The sequence below is a fragment of the Protopterus annectens genome, chromosome 6.part0 (genome assembly GCF_019279795.1).
Source record: "Protopterus annectens isolate FY-2018-M chromosome 6.part0, PAN1.0, whole genome shotgun sequence".
In the NCBI taxonomy this organism is placed as follows: domain Eukaryota; kingdom Metazoa; phylum Chordata; order Ceratodontiformes; family Protopteridae; genus Protopterus; species Protopterus annectens.
The window spans coordinates 1,075,289,752-1,075,308,183 of record NC_056737.1 but is presented as its reverse complement, the minus strand read 5'-3'; the positions used below and the strand labels follow the sequence as shown (position 1 = coordinate 1,075,308,183).

Below are 18,432 nucleotides of genomic sequence, written 5' to 3'. Positions count from 1 at the left end.
ACTCTGCTGTTCTAGAACACTTTCCAAGATGTTGCCTTTTCAAAATTGGATGGGATAAAAATTTGTTACACCAGGGATTTCAGTATATGTTTGTATAAAGAGTGCATATTGTAGGGTTCTGGCTTTACTACAGATGCATTTTTATAGATAATGACCTTCACCACTGGGATGGTCTCCATTTGTTCCTGATTGAAAATGTTTATATTTTATTTATTTGTGCATTCATTTATTTATTTAACAAGGTAGATGGGCTGGTCCACGGTCCCTTTACAACTATGATCCAGGTCAGTAGATATATTTAAATACATAAAATACTTAGATTATATATCAGACAACTGTGCTACAGTGTTACAGGGAAGGAAAGTATACAGTAGTTCAAGAAGAAACTTTATTCGCTAGTTATTACCTGTAGTTCAACATAGAATACTTAGCACATGTAACATAAGCAAGATACACTGTAACACATGAGAAGCACTTATTACCAAAAATAAATTAATTCTGGAATGAGCATCTCCTTAGTTTGACTTTTCAGTTTGCTATCTGCAGTACGCTTATCATTCTCCATCAATCTGCAGTGTGATGAATAGTTACAGCAATGGCACCTGAAGGCCACGTATCGTACTATAGTGATATGAAAAAGATTTCCTGTACCCATATACAGGTGTGTGTGTGTGTGTGTGTGTGTGTGTGTGTGTGTGTGTGTGTGTGTGTGTGTGTGTGCGTGTGTTATATATTGTGTAACCAGTGGTAGTAATACAATTACATAAGATTATGAATGCATCATGAGGGCAACTTTTATACCTGTCACTCATTCTCGCTGGTATCGCACACAATCTGCAGTTTACATAACTGTATCCCAGTACACCAAGCTATATGGTATTTTTCCATAATTAAACACAACACACACACACACACACACACACACACACACACACACACACACACACACATAGAGAGGTGAGCACAAGTGCACATACACACAAAAACTGACACACACATAAAAACACACATACACTGACACACACACACACACACACACACACACACACACACACACACACACACACACATACATACACACAGCAACACACACATTCACATAGAGAGGTGAGCACAAGTGCACATACACACAAAAACTGACACACACATACAAACACACATACACTGACACACACACACACACACACACACACACACATACATACACACAGCAACACACACATTCACATAGAGAGGTGAGCACAAGTGCACATACACACAAAAACTGACACACACATACAAACACACATACACTGACACACACACACACACACACACACACACACACACACACACACACACACGCACACACAAAGTCAGGATCTGTGTTTTAAAGTGTTCTTTTTAGCTGACTACAATTTGCATTGCTTTATGGTAAACTATTAAATCATGGAAACAGCGGGTATTTAAATATTTAGGCTTAAAACTGATAGTACACAAAGCATGCATATTTTATTTATTTTATATTTGTTTACCGAGAAAGTCCAACTGGATGGTCACCCTTTTCAGCAGAGGCCTGGGGAGAAAAGCTCCACATACACAGAAGGATTTATAGTGTACTTAACATGTTAAATTATACAGTGACAATTACAATAGAGGGTTACAAAGTTCAGTGATCTGTAGAACAGTACAGGGAATAAACACAGTTATAATCATAGGTGCATCATTCAAGAAAAAGATATACACCGTAATAATTATAGCCATATCATTCGGGAAGAGCTAATATATTTCTATACTTTGCTACATAATAAAAAGAGTAACATTTTTTCTTCTTCTTCTCAGGGTGAGGGAAAGTTGTGGTTTGTGGTAGAGAGATAATAGGTGAGAAAGTAGGGTTATTAGTTTTAGAAAGGTGAGAGAAAACATAAGTGATACAAGATTGTGGCTAGTTGTGTGGATTTTATTAATCATTAGGGAACCTGGCATATTGTTGTGGAACTAGCTCCAGACAAGTGACAAGTGGAGTACCTCAGGATTCAATCCTGGGACCGCTCTTGTTTGGCATCTACTTCTCTGAAGTACAGGCCAGCACTAAGGGACTCTGGCTAACAACGTTCGCAGATGACTGCAAACTGGGAGCCATTATTGAATCTCCAAATGATGTGGTTATTCTACAAAAGGGCCTTAATGAAACAGATGCTTGGTGCCAGAGCCATGGGCTCAAGCTCAATGCCAAGAAATGTATAGTTATCCCCTTTGGGAAAAAAACATGTACCTGTGAATTACCACATAGGTGGCAGTACACTAAACACCAAAAGTGTGATAAGAGACTTAGGGACACAGGTGGACAGTGGCCTCACCTTCGATAACCACATCGCCACAACAGTCAGGAAATCCTTGTATGGGGCACACATCATCACTAAGGGCTTTTCATCAGGAAAAAATTAGGTTATTGTCCCACTGTACTCATCCCTCATTAGACCCATTATAGAATACAATGCCCCGTTTGGTATGTACCTCTCAAGACATCTGCAACAACTGGAAAGGCCACAGAAATACCTCACTAAAAGATTCACAGGCCTTAAGCAGATGCCCTATGCTGACCGTCTAAACAAACTCCACCTATACTGTGTCACATATTATCTACTCAGAGGCAATCTCTGCTTAACATACAAGGCCATGTCAAACCCAGAGCTGTTGGACATGCTACACTTAAAGAAATCCCAATCCCTCAGAGACACATGCTCCATGGATCTAAACCTTGTCATCACAATGAACAAAACATGCTGGAGAGATAGTTTCCTGACCCAGAGACTCCCCAGACTCTGGAATAGACTGCCCATACATGTCAAGCAGAGTGCCTCTTTGGCCCTTTTCAAAAGGAACCTCGATGATTGGATGGGAGATAGGAAATTCACCCTGGGGATCACGTCAGTCGCCCTGCTAGACAGGGGTCCAGGGAAGTAAATACTGTGGGAAGAAATAGCGAGGGAATTGTTATGGCTAGGCTTGTACAGGCCCTAGGGCCGATAGCCTAGTACCAAGCTATGAACCTATGAACTAGCCTGGGTTGTTACATGAACAAAGCCAGGAGTTCATTAAGTGCTTCTTAAGTTATTTTGTAAAATGAGTTGTGTTTGTTGTAAGTCTGATAGAGTGTGTGAGAGTTTTCCAGAGTTTTGTTACATGGCTAGAGTAAAATGTTTCTCCTGCAGTATTTGTAGCTCTGGTTGCTTTTAATAAGGACTTGTTGGTGGAGCAAGGTGTATGGTTATTGGAATAAAGTAATACAATGTTATGTATAGATGGTGTTTTTTCAGGTTGGTGAAGTATTTTGTGTGATATTGTCAGCTGACTGAAGCAGTTCTAATCAGGAGAGTTGTTTTAGAGTTAGGCAATGGTGTGATCTGTGGGGTGGGTCTGTGGCAAACTTTGCAATCCTGTTATAGCTTACTTCTAATTTTTCCAAGGTCTAACGTTTTGAGATTAATAAGTAATGAAGAGGCATAAAGGAGTGTAGGTAGGAGGTGGGTTCTAGCAATATCTATCCTGGTACAATTGATTAGGATTTTTTGTTTCTAAACACAGTACCCAATTGTGTACTTTCTTGACTGTTTGTGCTATGTGTAGGCTGAATCTCATGTTATTATCAATTACTTCTCCTAGTAGTTTTGTTTGGGTTTCTGGTAAAATGATTGTATTGTCAGTGGCTGTGATGGAAAAAGTTGTGGGGGTGGAAGATCATAAGCTTTGTTTTACTAGGGTTAAGGATGAGCTGAGAGTTTGAGAGCTATGATTCAATTGCATTTAAGAATTTTTCTGTAATATCTTGTAGTTGTTGTAGGGTAGGGGCAGCACATATAAGTGTGGAGTCATCTGCATATTGGTTTGTAGAAGCTAGAGCTGTGGCTGAGCTAAGATTATTGGTAAATATATGAAAAAGCAGAGGGCCGATCTTTGTGGGACTCCTAACATAACAGGGAGTGTGAGGAGAGGTCTTGCGACCATTTCACTGCTTGTTGGTGACCTGTTAGGTAGCCATGGAACACAGCAATAACTGGGGAGCTAAGGTTTAGGGTGCTGAGGCAGTAAGTAGCTTGGGATGGGATACAGTATCAATCACTTTGGACATATCGAGGAAGACTGAGGAGATTATGTTACCTTCATTTCTGTATTGATTGGTGGTGGTAGAAAAGCTCAGGAGGGCAGTAGTGGTGCTATGATGTGGTCTAAATCCATGTTGAGAAATAGCTAGGAGACTATTATTTGTGAGATATTAGAGGAGTTGTGAGTGGATGCACCTCTCTAGGATTTTAGATAGTGGGGATAGGATGGCAATTGGCCTGTAATTTGAAAGTTCAATTGAGTTGACACCTTTGTGGAGAGGGATTACGTGGGATATTTTCCAGATCTGGGGGACATACTGTTTTGAGTTGCAGTGATTGATAAGTAATCAGACAAGACATGCCACTGCTGGGGCTGATATTTTGAGAAATTTGGCTGGCAAGTTATCTGCTGCTAATGTAGTAAGTTTTAATTTAGTAAGTAGTTTTGGGATGGTCTTTGTGGGAATGGGTTGGAAGAAAAAGGTGTTCTCATTACTGTTGGTTACAGCGGGTATAGTTGTTTGATTAGGGCAATTATTTTTGATGAGAGCAAGAATGTTTAAGAGACATATGGTCTTTTTCATTGCTTAATGAGCAGAGAACAGTAAGAAGAAATGGCATCCCTATGAGGTGCTCCTAAATGGCTGTTTTGTGTTGATGAAAACAGTTGCTGCTGATACTGAGCCAGAAAGGAGAATGAAATGTTTTTTCCCTGTTGCCACATTAATTTCATGCCATGAGTTGGTGCATTCATTTCTCACTGGGCTCTCCTGCACATTAATTCATCCCCTTTGGAATACTAAATGACCAGTGGGGTTTATTGTTTCAGAAACGCACGTATAATATAGAACATTATGATCGAGTCTCTGATCGGAACCTTGTTGTTATGTGTTCAAGCCATGGATGACAAGAAATTTGCTCAAGAGATGAATTTCAGCATCCATATCGAGAACACATAATAACTTGCTATGATCGGTCAGACCCAATCAGAATTCTTTATACTACATGGAGTTTTATCTGCTCTATGTACTACCAGTCACAGATAAACAATCAGAAGAGTTTTTCCAGTTTTGAAAGACAGTAAATCACTTACCAAGTGCCGTCACATAAACAGATAATAAATATAATTGCAGGAAAAAGTCAGGGGCAGTTTTCAAATACTGCCTTATAGGTTCATAGGTTTATACTAGGCTATCTGCCCTGGGGCATTTACAAGCCTAGCCAGAGTGTGTTTGGTTTTCGCCACCCTTTTTAGATCAGTTTACTGTGCGTCTGTAGAGTAGATCACAGAATACAGCCCTTTTAAGGTTATAGTTTACTGTGCCCCTGTCTAGCAGGGACACAGAAGAGATCCCAGGGGTGAACTTACGATCTCCCATCCACTCATCAAGATTTCTCTTGAAGAGGGTCAGTGAGGGGCTCTGCCTAACATGGACTGGGATTCTGTTCCGGAGTGAGGGCAGCCTCTGGGATATGAATCTGTCCCTCCATCATGTCCTATTTATTTCTGTGCTGAGGTTTAAGTCCGTGGAGCATGTAGCTCTAAGGGATTTGGATTTCCTGAGGTGGAGCATGTCCATTAATTTTGGGTTGGACATGGCTTTATACGTCAGGCATAGATCACCTCAGAGTAGGCGGTAAGCAACTGAGTAGAGCTGGAGTTTCTTTAGCTGAACTGCATAGGGCATCTGTTTGAGTCCCTTGATCCTCTTGGTGAGGTACTTTTGGGGCCTCTCCAGTTGCTGCAGGTGTCAGGTAAGGTACATCCCAAATGGGGCATTGTATTCAATTATGGGCCTGATTAAATAAAATAAGTTATTTACAGACTGACAATTGTAAACTTCCACTGTTGTATGAAGAAAGATATTCAGGAACAGTTGAGAGTGAAGGAATATCCCTTCCTTGATACCATGATACCAGACTGTAATGGTGCTTAGGATGTGTAACAAATGTTACACACCTCGGAAACCACTGATGTGGTTGGGTCTTGCTCTACAGAATTATTCATGACTAATGTGAAAATGCTTTAAAAACTTCACTCACAATTCCACATGCTACTTTGCATTCTTCACCTAAGCAAAACATTGATTACAGATTGCAAGTAACAGTTTATTAAAGGATTTCACTACAGGCACAGTCCAAAGCATGACACTTCAAAGGATAGTTAAAGGTACTAATGTTCAGGTTTTGTGCTGGGAGGAGTCTAGTATCTCTGGTAGAGTAATTCAACAGTTGATGTTATCACCTGTCACCATTATTAACAGTAATTTTATTTTTTTGTAAAGACAATCAGTGATGCTTAAAATGATCTGAAATGGATATAAATCTATAAATCCTGCAAACAGCAGTATAAAGCAGGTTAGGATTGTAACAGAAGTGTAGCTAACATGATGGTATATTCCAGTTTAGGAATTAAGCGATTAATACCCAAGACTCCTCTAGCTTTTTCAAGATGGGGGGGTTAGTAAATATGTAACTTATCTGATACTGTCTCTCTGTATAGGGTCAACACAAGCTTTAATATGGTTCTTGAAAGATAGAGTTGGGTTTAACCATAATCCTACATATCTAACTTATTCCCACCAATGGATCTCTGGAAGTTTGCATTGTAACATCTGATGGGCGGAGCCTGAGCTTTTTGATAAAATCAAATTATGTACTCACATTTCAAACAAATGTTCATATCTCTGAAACCATAGAGGTTACTAAGGAAGTATAAATGGCAAACTCTTCAGCACAAACTATTTTTATAATGGCAGTATTCTTTAGGTTCTGGGTTTTAGACTGGGTTTATAAATTACAGTAAGCAAGTATTAGGTTTGTAATATTTTGTAAACAACATACAATATCTCAGCAACCATTCAAGTCATGCATATACTGCTAGTAGCACTTTGTTCATCTAGATGAGAGCTTTCATATGAGGCTAAGCAGTTCTGTCTGTGTTTCTTGGTTGTCAAGATATTTAGAAAAACATGGCATTTATGTACTAATCAGAGGTCAAATGTCAACACAGTTGTGTTTGCCATTATGAGTATTTTAATATGAAATATTTTAATACTTTGTATATAGCATGGTTTTGAAATTATTAATGCAAATTTGAACAAACAATGTTTGACACCTAGAGGCATCAGTAGGATGTAACTGCAGAAACACCTACAGGTGCCACCCGGCTGTAAGGAGCTAAACTGATAGATGTGACATGTGAGGTTACTCAGTGGGCTACAAACACCATAGCAATAGTTCTGAGGCAGTTAACCATTTGCATGTAATGTCCTAAGACCCAAAAATAATATCGGCAAACATTCAAACTAGGTGAATATGGAATTACAAGTACACCATCAAGGGAATCTCATACCCCCCAAAAGCAGTAAATTATAAAATCTAACAGAGCAAGAAACCAGACAAAATAATTAAGCGGTCTTGCTTCAATAAAAAGAATTAAGGTACAACTAGTGCAAAAGAAGCTAAAAGAAAATGTAGAGTAGCAGCCACTAGTCTATAATTTACATTAACTCTTCCCACAGCTGAAAGGTTTAATGGAGGACCATTGCCTGAAAATATTAGTAATTACAGAAGCAGGGTACATGGAAATGTGATTCTGCTTGCTAGGGAGGATGCTCCTTACTTATAATGAAGGAAGAACTTACTAATAGGCTTGCATGCAAATACTGGACTATCAGTCTGAAGACTATTACATTCCTAGTTAATAACCAGAGGTTAGAATCAAGCGTTGTGCAGTGTATCTGTGAGGTAAAGACCTTAATCATTACACCAACTCCACACACCAGTTTTAAATAAAATTTTGGAGGCATACTTTTTACTTTTTTCTTTACTCTGTATCTATGTAAAATGCTTAAATTAATACTTTTTGAAAATAAGCGATTAATATGTATTTTCAACAGATCTGGCAATCTCTAGTTTTGAATGTGTTCATAAATAAATACAAGTTATAAAAAAAACTTCACCACTCTCACTACTGAAAAACTAAATGTACAACAAAGAGTTTACAAAATTTGTTATGGTAAACTCGTAACTGCATACTTTCTGGAATATTTTCCTCAATAATACATCTAACATTTGAAACAAAAGTAAAACACTTTAGATAAAGCCTGTTTTCATGTCTATGTAATGACGCAATCAAAATAAAACTATTTTCAGAGCAAGTCAGGCAGCTCAGGCATGAGGAAATTTCCAAGGTCAAAGTGCATAATGACAAATAGATTTGACATTTTCATGTGATTACTACATATTCAAGATCTGTTACTAGAAAGATTTCATGTACCAAAGGCATGAAATATAGTAGAAGAATATCACAGTTATCATTGTTCTCCATAGTTTACAGAATGTTCTGGAGCACAGCAATTTTGACAACTGTTCCTTTAGAAGACTGAATTCTATTGAAAGCTTTACCTGTAAAACACTTTCCTATAATTTCTTCTATGTGGTTTCATAATTTGCTCATGTAAGTTTTTCTACCTTTTACTTCACCACGAACTGGAAACAGAACAGCTCACCAGCACACAAGAGAAGGAGCCAGTGATTACCTTTATGTTTTATAAAAATACCAGTCCAGTTGTTGATCCACAATGCAGTCCCACAATACTGGTAAAATTAGCACACACTGGATCCGATAAAATCTGGTTAGCAGCAAACACAGAACATTAAATGCAGACTCCTGTAGCGCCTCGGCTCTTCAGCCTTTACAGAATATATCCCTGCTTCACATATCCCATCTTTAAATAGTATAATTACAAACAATTAACCAATCACAGACTTAATTAAAGAAAGCATTTCCAATGACATTCTTGATTCATTCCATACAGAATTAAAGTGTTAAATTTCAAAATTAAAATAGATTCTAACTTTCAAAGTTGTCTTTTAATGTCAAAATCATACATTTGTTGTACTTGTCCCAAAATTGTAGTTTGCAAGCCTTATATATTTCCACTGTGACATTCTTTAAAATGTAATGCAACAGGACTTTCTTCTTTGCCCTTCTTAATATCCCTAACATGTTCCTTCAATTGTTGTTTGAAACTTCTTTTACTTCCCCCATGTATACCTTACCACAGGGACATTTCAAACCATAAACTATTCCAGAACTTTCACAGCAAAATTTTCCTTTGCATGTAAAATTCTTTTCATTAATTTTATCAAAACGTTTTGCAACATACTGGCAACAACTACACTTTCCACAAGGGAAAGTGCCTGTTGCATCTACCCCCAAACTCCTATAATTTACAGGCAGCTGCAACTTGCCGTGCACCACAAAATCTCTTATGCTTCTGCATTTCGAACAGGAAAACATGGGATACTCATTTGCTTTTATATTAAGAAATTTATTATTTTCTAAAATACCCCAATGATATTTAACCAGATTTACTAAAACTGTAAACACTGGGGCGGCCACGGTGATGCAGCGGTTAGCGTTGCCACCTCACAACAAGAGGTTCTCCGGTTCGATCATTGGCTGGGGTGCCTTCTGTGCAGAGTCTGCATGTCCTCCTTGTGGTCACGTGGGTTTCCTCCAGGTGCTCCAGTTTCCTCCCACATCCCAAAGACATGCTGCAGGTGGATTGGACACTCTACATTGGCCCTAGGTGTGAGTGTGTGCATGTGTGTGCCTTCTGTGGAAGATTGGGTGCCGGGCTGGCAACTCAACACCATAAAACTCCACTGCCAATCATGAGCAGACAAGTGATCTGCTGTGGCAACCCCTAACCAGGAAAAGCCAGAAGAAGAAGACTAAAACTGTAAACACTGTATATTTAGTCACATAGCATAATTTTTGTTTATCCTGTTGTGTTTTTCTACCTTTTGTTCATTATTGTCATATATTTTATGCTATAGGCTGATTTTTATTGGCTAGGTTGTTTTCTAGATATTATGTACATTTATAAATAATGTAGGCATTTCTGTAATGGCCAAGACAGCATGTTATAACTCCTTTTTACAGCAACTATTCTGCAATGTATGTGTCAAAGGTAATGTACTTTTTCTGCCTGTTCTGTACTGAAAATTATTTTGCTCAGATAGGCAGTTTGACAAATAGGATAAACCAACATTTTATATCAATATAAATAACACTAGAAATGGGATACAATTGTCCTCTAAAGAATCCCACTGATGAAAAATATTGCTTTATTTCATTCCCTAGTGGTCTTAAAACTTCATTGATGAGGTCAGTCACAATAATTTCCAAAAATCACAAAACCCATGAAACCCAGGTAGTGTTCTAAAGCAAGAAGCCTTTATTCATTGCAGACAAGTGATCCTCAGTAAAAAAAATCAGAAATATTTTAACAATGTTAAACATATCAGCTTTTATATGCTTAGAAGTAGGAGTGGAAAATATATGCATTGTTTAATTTTAAATCAGCCTGTTCATGGCAAACAATATAAACAGGGCTGTTAAACTGCATTTTAGAACAGCAAGTATCCACCCCCACACATTACTACTGATTACATCAAACTAAATCCTAGTAAAGGAAAACACTACCTATCTATTTGCAACCCACATTCCAAGATCAGGTATTAAGAAAGGCATAGCATATACATAAAAAGACTTTTAACTAAAATTGCTTTTGGCTAACTAATGCAATAAGGACTTCATCAGGTCTGTGACGAACTAAAATCGAGAAAAACACATAGCTATCTAACCATAAACATAACCAAACTAGAAGACTATAAATATAAAATACATCTGTCTAATAATATCTCCATCCATGTGTATTAGTATGCATAAAAAACTAAGTTATTAGCAGCTCAGAAACATTTCAGTGCTTAGCAAAAAAAAAAAAAAGGCTCAAATTCAATGCTAAAAACTGCAACATTGTTGCATTTGGCAGGAAATCCATCCCCACTAGCATACAGCATTGACAATACTGTACTTCAAAATGAAAATGTTAGAGACTTGGGAACCTGGATTGATAATTCCCTTTCTTTCATTGCTATGTAGCAACAGTTGGCAGGAAAAACTTCTATCTGGCAGGGCTGATTGCCAAGGGAATTCCATCTAGATCCAAAGATATTATTGTCCCCTTGTCTTCAACTTTGATCAGACCAATTTTATAACACTTCCTCCTTTTGGATGTTCCTCACCTGGCATATCAAACAGTTGGAAAGACCCAAGAGGTTCCTAACAAAGTAGATCACAGGTTTAAAATTCTTAAGCTACTATTAAAGACTAGAAGCACTGTCCCTCTTTTCTGTGTCTTACACGCTACTCTGAGGAGACCTATGCCTTTCCTTCTGAGTAATCAGAGACCTAGTAGTCCAAGATCTCTTGTACCTTCACAAATCAAGCAATCCCAGAAATACCTGAATAAGGGATCTACACCTGCTTCTGCAATTAATAAAGCAATTTGAGGAGACAGATTCATTAGCTGGCATCTCCCCCACCTCTGGAACAAGCTCCCCCTGCAGGTAAAGCAGTGTGATACACCATCTTGCTTCAAACAGCACCTGGATGATTGGATGGGTAGTCATGAATTCACCCTGTGCTTGACTTGCCTAGCCCTTCCTGAGAGGGTAGGTATAGTCTAGGGTGACAACTGGCAAGGCATGATGGTCACAGATTGAGTAGCCTTAAACATCCTATGCTACTATCAAAGAAGAGTGAAGACTCTTGCACATACTAAAGTTGCCATATTCCTTGGGAGATGTGGTAACAAAATAGTGGAGTTCACAATAAATACAGTCTCAGAATCTGGTCAGAGAGTCAAGCCACAACACAACAAGAGTATTAGCCTTTCAGCAGACTAACATTGAAACATAGTAGGTGGAAAGGAACCATCTGTTGCAGAAATCAAAAGTATATCATATTGTATCACCATATCAATAAAAGTTAGTGTAAAGAAAAATCAACAAAATAAAATATCAGAAGATGCTACTACAATTCTCAACCAAAACAGACTCTGGAATAGATTGCCCATACATGTCAAGCAGAGTGCCTCTTTGGACCTCTTCAAGAGGAACCTTGACGATTGGATGGGAGAAAGGAAATTCACCCCAGGGATCACGTCAGTCGCCCTGCTAGACAGGGGTCCAGGAAAGTAAATAGTGTGGGAAGAAATAGCCAGGGAATTGTTATGGCTAGGCTTGTATAGGCCCTAGGGCTGATAACCTAGTATCAACCTATGAACCTATGAACCTATGAACCTATGAACAGCAGTGAAGATTAAAAGGAAATGGATAGCACTCTAGAAGTATGAGAAGACAAACGTGGGAAAACAAAGACTTAACAATTACAGATAATGCAAAAAGAAGTGAGGAAAGCAATGCAAAGGGAGAATAGGCACAAATCAGAGCAGACCATGTTAGGTACAGAAATAAAACCATTAAAAGGTCCACGGTGGAGTAATGGGTCCATACCTAGACTTCATGCGTTGAAACACAAGTGACACTGAAAAAAATGGAAATAAACAACAGGTGTTTCAGTTTTTAAAACAAGATGGGAAGACACTTAAACCAACTGTGAGCTATATTTATCAAAAAAGGATACCAGTCCGTGTACACATGAATGAGCTCTAAAACTCTTTTGGAACTGATGGTAGACAGACAAATGAGCCTGTGAAAGAATACTGACCCAAAAACAGTGCTGATTATTTTTCTGATATGGTCAAGTTGGCACAATCCTTCCTGAAGCTCATGTATGGACTGTATTGGTTCTGTTTTAGCAAACCATTTCACACAATTATACACAAAATGAAAAAAAAAAAAGATTTATAACCAAGGTGTAAAAAGCTGGAACAAGTCTAGGGCAGTTTCCTGGTTTAAAAATGTCTGGACAACCCAATATGAAGGATAAAAGCAAGCAGAAACTGCAGTAAAGAAAGAAAGTTACAAGTGATACACTACTGAGTTCAAGCTCTAAGTGTGCACACCACAGATGTTGAGTTATGATAAAAAAAAATCATATAAACACACAGTAGCCACATTAAAGTTTGTCCTGAGAACATCACATAAGTACATAGTACTCCTGCAAAGATTAAAATGACTGTTTAAACTAAACAGAATGATCAGTTACTTCCCTCTACCAGCAGCCCCATACCCAGCATTAATAGCCACTTTGTCGATTAAATACAGATCCTCTATAATTAACAACTGTAGCCTTGTTCTTGATACAGCACACCACAGATCTTGAGCTATTACATAAAAACAACAAAAAAATTTCACACAATCTTGAGTATACACACATATACATATCTCTCTCTCTCTCTCTCTCTGTTTCCCTCTCTGTATATAGATATAAACATAGATATAAATATAGATACACACACACACACACACACACACACACACACACACACACACACACACACACACACATAACTTTATATAACTGTAGTCAGTCATCTTTTACATGCAGCAAATATTTTGGAAATAATGACTCTCTTACAAAATTACCATATTGCTAAATGATTTTCAGCCAATTCAGAACAATGCATATTTTAAAAGCATTCTATTTGTCATGTAATTATTCCTTAAGTAACAATTACTGCATAATTGTAGGTATATATATGCAAATACACAAAGTCATATATATGTACATATCTGTGTGTGTCTATCTATACAAACATATATATATATATATATATATATATATATATATATATATGGATTCACTACAATACATCGAATGGCGAAAATACCGACGCCCAATATACCGAGACCATAAGACCGAAGTTACATAATCCTGGAAATGCACAATACCGAACTGCAGAATCCCGAAAAAGGTGTAACTAGAGCGTACAAGAAGGTAGATAGTTTAATTCACATGTTGAAGCATAGGGAAATGTCTCAGCTGCTATAAAAGGTGCTCGTGCACTTTAAGGAGATGTACGACGGGAATGCAAAAAACATGTCAGAAGAGTGTTACAGCGTGCCTGGAGTTATTGGGCAATTATACGAAAAGCTGAAATCTCAACAAGGGAAAGATGTACCGGTTATTGAGGGCTACATATCGTATACCATCTAGAGAAAAAAAACAAGTATGAATCACTAGATAAGCAATACAGAATTGGAACACTAAAGTGTTGAGTTTTGTTGAAGTACTTGCACAATGTGTTGAACTTCTTTATATGCACAGTGGATGAGGTGTTGGTAGTTTGGTTACATTTGTTTGTTTCTGGCACTGTTGTGGTGTTTACATTCGTCACACTGGCATTTTTCGGTATTTTGGGTTGTCGAGATTCTGCAGTTCGGTATTTTGCATTTCCAGGTATTTGTAACTTCGGTCTTGTGGTCTCGGTATATCGGGCGTCGGTATTTTGGCTGTTCGATATATTGTAGTGATTCCATACACACACACACATATATATATATATATATATATATATATATATATATATATATATATATATATATCATTGTGTGTTTCTATAAATGTCATTATAGACCCCCTTTTCCCATTTTCTACATGGCTTTAGGGTGTAGTGTTCAGTGTCACCATCTCTCTCCATTTAATGCCTATTCCTACCTTCTTAGACAGTCACACCTGACTGTCACAGGTCTTCTGTCACACAATCCACCTGTCTTTGCTGGATGCCCATAGTTCCTCTTGCCTTATTTCCACATTTTCTTCACCAGATTGCCATCTTATTTCCTGCACATGTGCCTGAACCACTGTAATCTGTTTTCTTTGACACTTTCTGCAATTGGAACTACTTGGGCTTCTGCTCTGATGTCATAATTTCTTTATCTATTCCATAATGGGCATCCCACCATCCATCTCATGTACTTCTTCTCCATCACCTAACTGCTCTGCCTCACTACTCAGGTTTCTGTACCATACAGTAGTACTGGTCACACCACTGTTTGGTACTTTACGTTTGTGTTTCTTTGGCATTCCTCTGGCACACAATATCCCTGATATTATGTAACAGTTTGCAGTAGCCAACTGTCTTATCTTTACTCATTTTCATCCTATGTGGCTTCAGCTATACCGCAGCTTTTTGTTTATTTGTCTCCTCTGAGCTGTTTGCTTAAATAATCCATTATCAGTATGAACAGCAGTGGGCTAAGAGTGGATGAAACGTGATGCACAGCCACTCCAACTAGGAAGCCCTCTGTGAGTCGGGCTGTCTGCCTATTGATAGAACTTGTGTCTTTGTGTCATCGCATATAGCCTACACTAAGTCTGATAGTGTTTCTGGGACATACAGTCATTACAGGACTGCCCAAATCAGCTTTCGTTGGACCTTGCCATATGCTTTCCCCAAGTCTAGGTATGCCCAGTTGAACTCTTTACTCACCTCTGGCTTCTTCTTAAGTCTTGTTTCACTGTCAATATCAGGTCGGTTATGCTGCTTCCTGATATGAATCTGAGCTGCAGCCCCCATCTTTTGTTATACTACTCTGCATACTCATTTATCAGCCACCCTCTACAGAACTTTCATGCAGTGTGATGGGAATTTGATACCCCTATACTGCCCACAGTTGTGAATGTCCCCTTTGTACTTGTACAAAGACACCAGAATACTAATTATCCAGTCATTTGGGATATGTCTTTCTCGCCATACTGCTATGAAGTAATTTCTTCCCTAACTCATCCAAAATCTTGATAACATCCATATACATATTTATATATAGATAGATAGATATGTAAATACAAACATATTTTTATGTATATAAATTTACATTTGTGAACATATGAATGTGTGTTTACAAATATGTGTTTGTAAATATATGAATGTGTTTTTACACCTATATATATTATATATATATATATATATATATTACATATGTATGTGTGTGTATACTTATAACTTTTGACATATACATAACTCTCTGCTTTCACATGTATATTTCTAGTTTCAGTGAGCTGCATTTATGTAACATACCTCTTTACACTATTACCATGTCATTATTTTCAGACCTACACAAATTAAGAGAAAATGAAAAATGTTAAAATTATTTACTGTAAAACTCTGTTCTTCTCACCTGAACCTACAAAACTCACTCACTCAGAGGTTAACTTACATGTAGCACATGACATTTACTATCCAGTTGAACCCTCCAGTTTTACCCATCATGAAAGTGAACTAAGTGTGGATGGTAAATTACACAGCATTCAATATTCATTACTCTAGTGCCTCAGTAATAATGTAATCTAGTAATCCTTCACAGTATCAGTGGGAAAAACAAGAATTTCCACTGTATCAGCACAGGGGGAAGATGGCAACAGCAAAACAGCTGTTGATAATGATAACATAATTATATTTTTGAGACATCATCGGCTGGAGGCAGTGGTACAGACTCACGAAGTTTAATGACAGCATCACACACCCCATAGCAGGTATGTGAGTCTGCAAGAAGTGAAATGCAATCAAAAAATGTCAGGTCATGGTCATATTACTTTGCAGGTAGTACACTGACAGAATCCATATATCTCAACACTAGTGTTTCCTGAATCATAGGAACAACTCCTGGACAATTGCACAATCTCAGAGGTGACAATGTTTACTATATCACCTGTACAGAAGAGTGCAAAGCACAGGTACATGTCACAGCAGCTTCCAAAAGCACAAAAACATTGGCTGCCCAGCAACATATGTGTAGTGACATTGTTCAGACTCTAAGAGCATTAAGGGTGATTCATCAGCTTGAATTTCAAATAAGTAATGCTACAACTTACAGGTATACAACAGACAATTTAAAAACAAAATTATAAAAGGGGGGGCAGAAGAGCAGGACAATGGAATATAATACACTATTAAGAACATAATACATACACTGGAAAACAAATGATTGCATGAGTAATAGTCATCCTGCCATTGGCATTAGCACTGCTGCCACTTCACCCTCAGCACTACACAATGATGATTCCTACAAATGCTGATGGCACAGGGTTTGGTATCTATATCAAAATCAGTTCATCTGACCTGCAGTACCTGAACACAGAACAGGAAATTATTTTTGATTTATCAGAAATAAATGTGCAGGAATATTACAGCATAAAAAAAGAAATGTAATACAGTGTTCTTTTCATGTGCAAGTTAGCACCTCACAAAAAATACAAAGGTTGAATACAGCATAAGAACATCTTTAAATATGTATAATTTCTTTAACCCATTCAGTCAAGTAGAGCTATTGCAATTATTGTGTAATGAGCTTTCCAACAGAAGCAGTATTGGTATATTTCACTGAAGTCTTTAAACAAAACATATCAAGCAATACACAAAACGACATAGTCCATAAATGCTGCCAATGCCATTCACTAAACAGATATCAGTGAGCAGTCATTCATGACTATATGGTGGCAAGCAGTCAGTGAAGACTCTGACTATATGGTGGCAAGCAGTCAGTGAAGACTCTGACTATATGGTGGCAAGCAGTCATTCATGACTCTGACTATATGGTGGCAAGTAGTCATTCATCCCTCTGACTGTATGTGGCAAGTAGTCATTCATGACTCTGACTATATGGTGGCAATAAACAGAACAGATATATAAGCCATACGAGTAACTGTACTTTAGAAAAAAAATATTTAGAGATAAGAGGAACTGTCCGATGAACACCAACAGGTGGCTGTGCACCTCACAGCATAGGGCACAAACACTACTGCATGCATCAGTTATACTCTATGTGTTTTTATAATGAAGAAAACATTAACCTGAATGCCAAGGTCCATAGCTGTGGACTAGATTCTTCCCCTTTATCTGTGCAGCAGTATGTTATGGATAAGCCTGCTGCATGGGATCTCTGTGCAGCAGTATGTTATGGATAAGCCTGCTGCATGGGATCCCTTACTACTGCTGCTAGATGACCACCAACACTATCATCAGTCATGGTAGGAACTATGCCAGGAGCTGCAGTGACATCATGGGACACTTTACCGCCAGACTGACACATGATCATGTTGTGCAAAATTCAAAATGCACTGAACACACTGCATGCAGTAACAGGATTAATATGAAGTGTACCTCTAGACTCATCCAGGCAATGGAAAAGGGCTTTCAGCAGCTCAAGCACTCTCTTGATGACAATCTATTTCTGGGATAGAATGGTGTTACACCTTTCTTCATCAGCTTCTGTAGGGTTCTGAACAGGCATCATTAGTCTCCATCACCCAGAAAACATAAGGAAAGAAAAGGGACAGACAGACCCAACAAGAGAAGAGTGGTTTAGTATGAAACAGTATTGTCTCCAAAGAATAACTAATTATATAATCACAATTAAAATTCCCCCTTAGCAATAAGGTGACCATGGGGCACCCTACCATGCAGGAAGAGGCAGCAGAGTGAGTTTGTGTGCCAGATATGGGAAACATGAGCACTGCCAGGAAGTAGGGCTGATGTGTGGATGATGCACCCCCATGCATCATACACTAGCTGGGAGTTGCTAC

At 38.1% G+C, this 18,432-nt stretch overlaps 1 protein-coding gene across 1 annotated transcript in view; it reads right to left on the bottom strand.

Moving 5' to 3' along the window:
* KCNK13 (potassium two pore domain channel subfamily K member 13) overlaps nt 1-15,427 on the bottom strand; it is a 35,056-nt gene extending 19,629 nt beyond the window's left edge. Inside the window, exon 1 of the mRNA XM_044073618.1 lies at nt 15,341-15,427. Within this exon, the coding sequence (XP_043929553.1) occupies nt 15,341-15,427 (87 nt within the window). The remainder of the gene's footprint in view (nt 1-15,340) is intronic.
* Between the last annotated feature and the right edge of the window lie 3,005 nt (nt 15,428-18,432).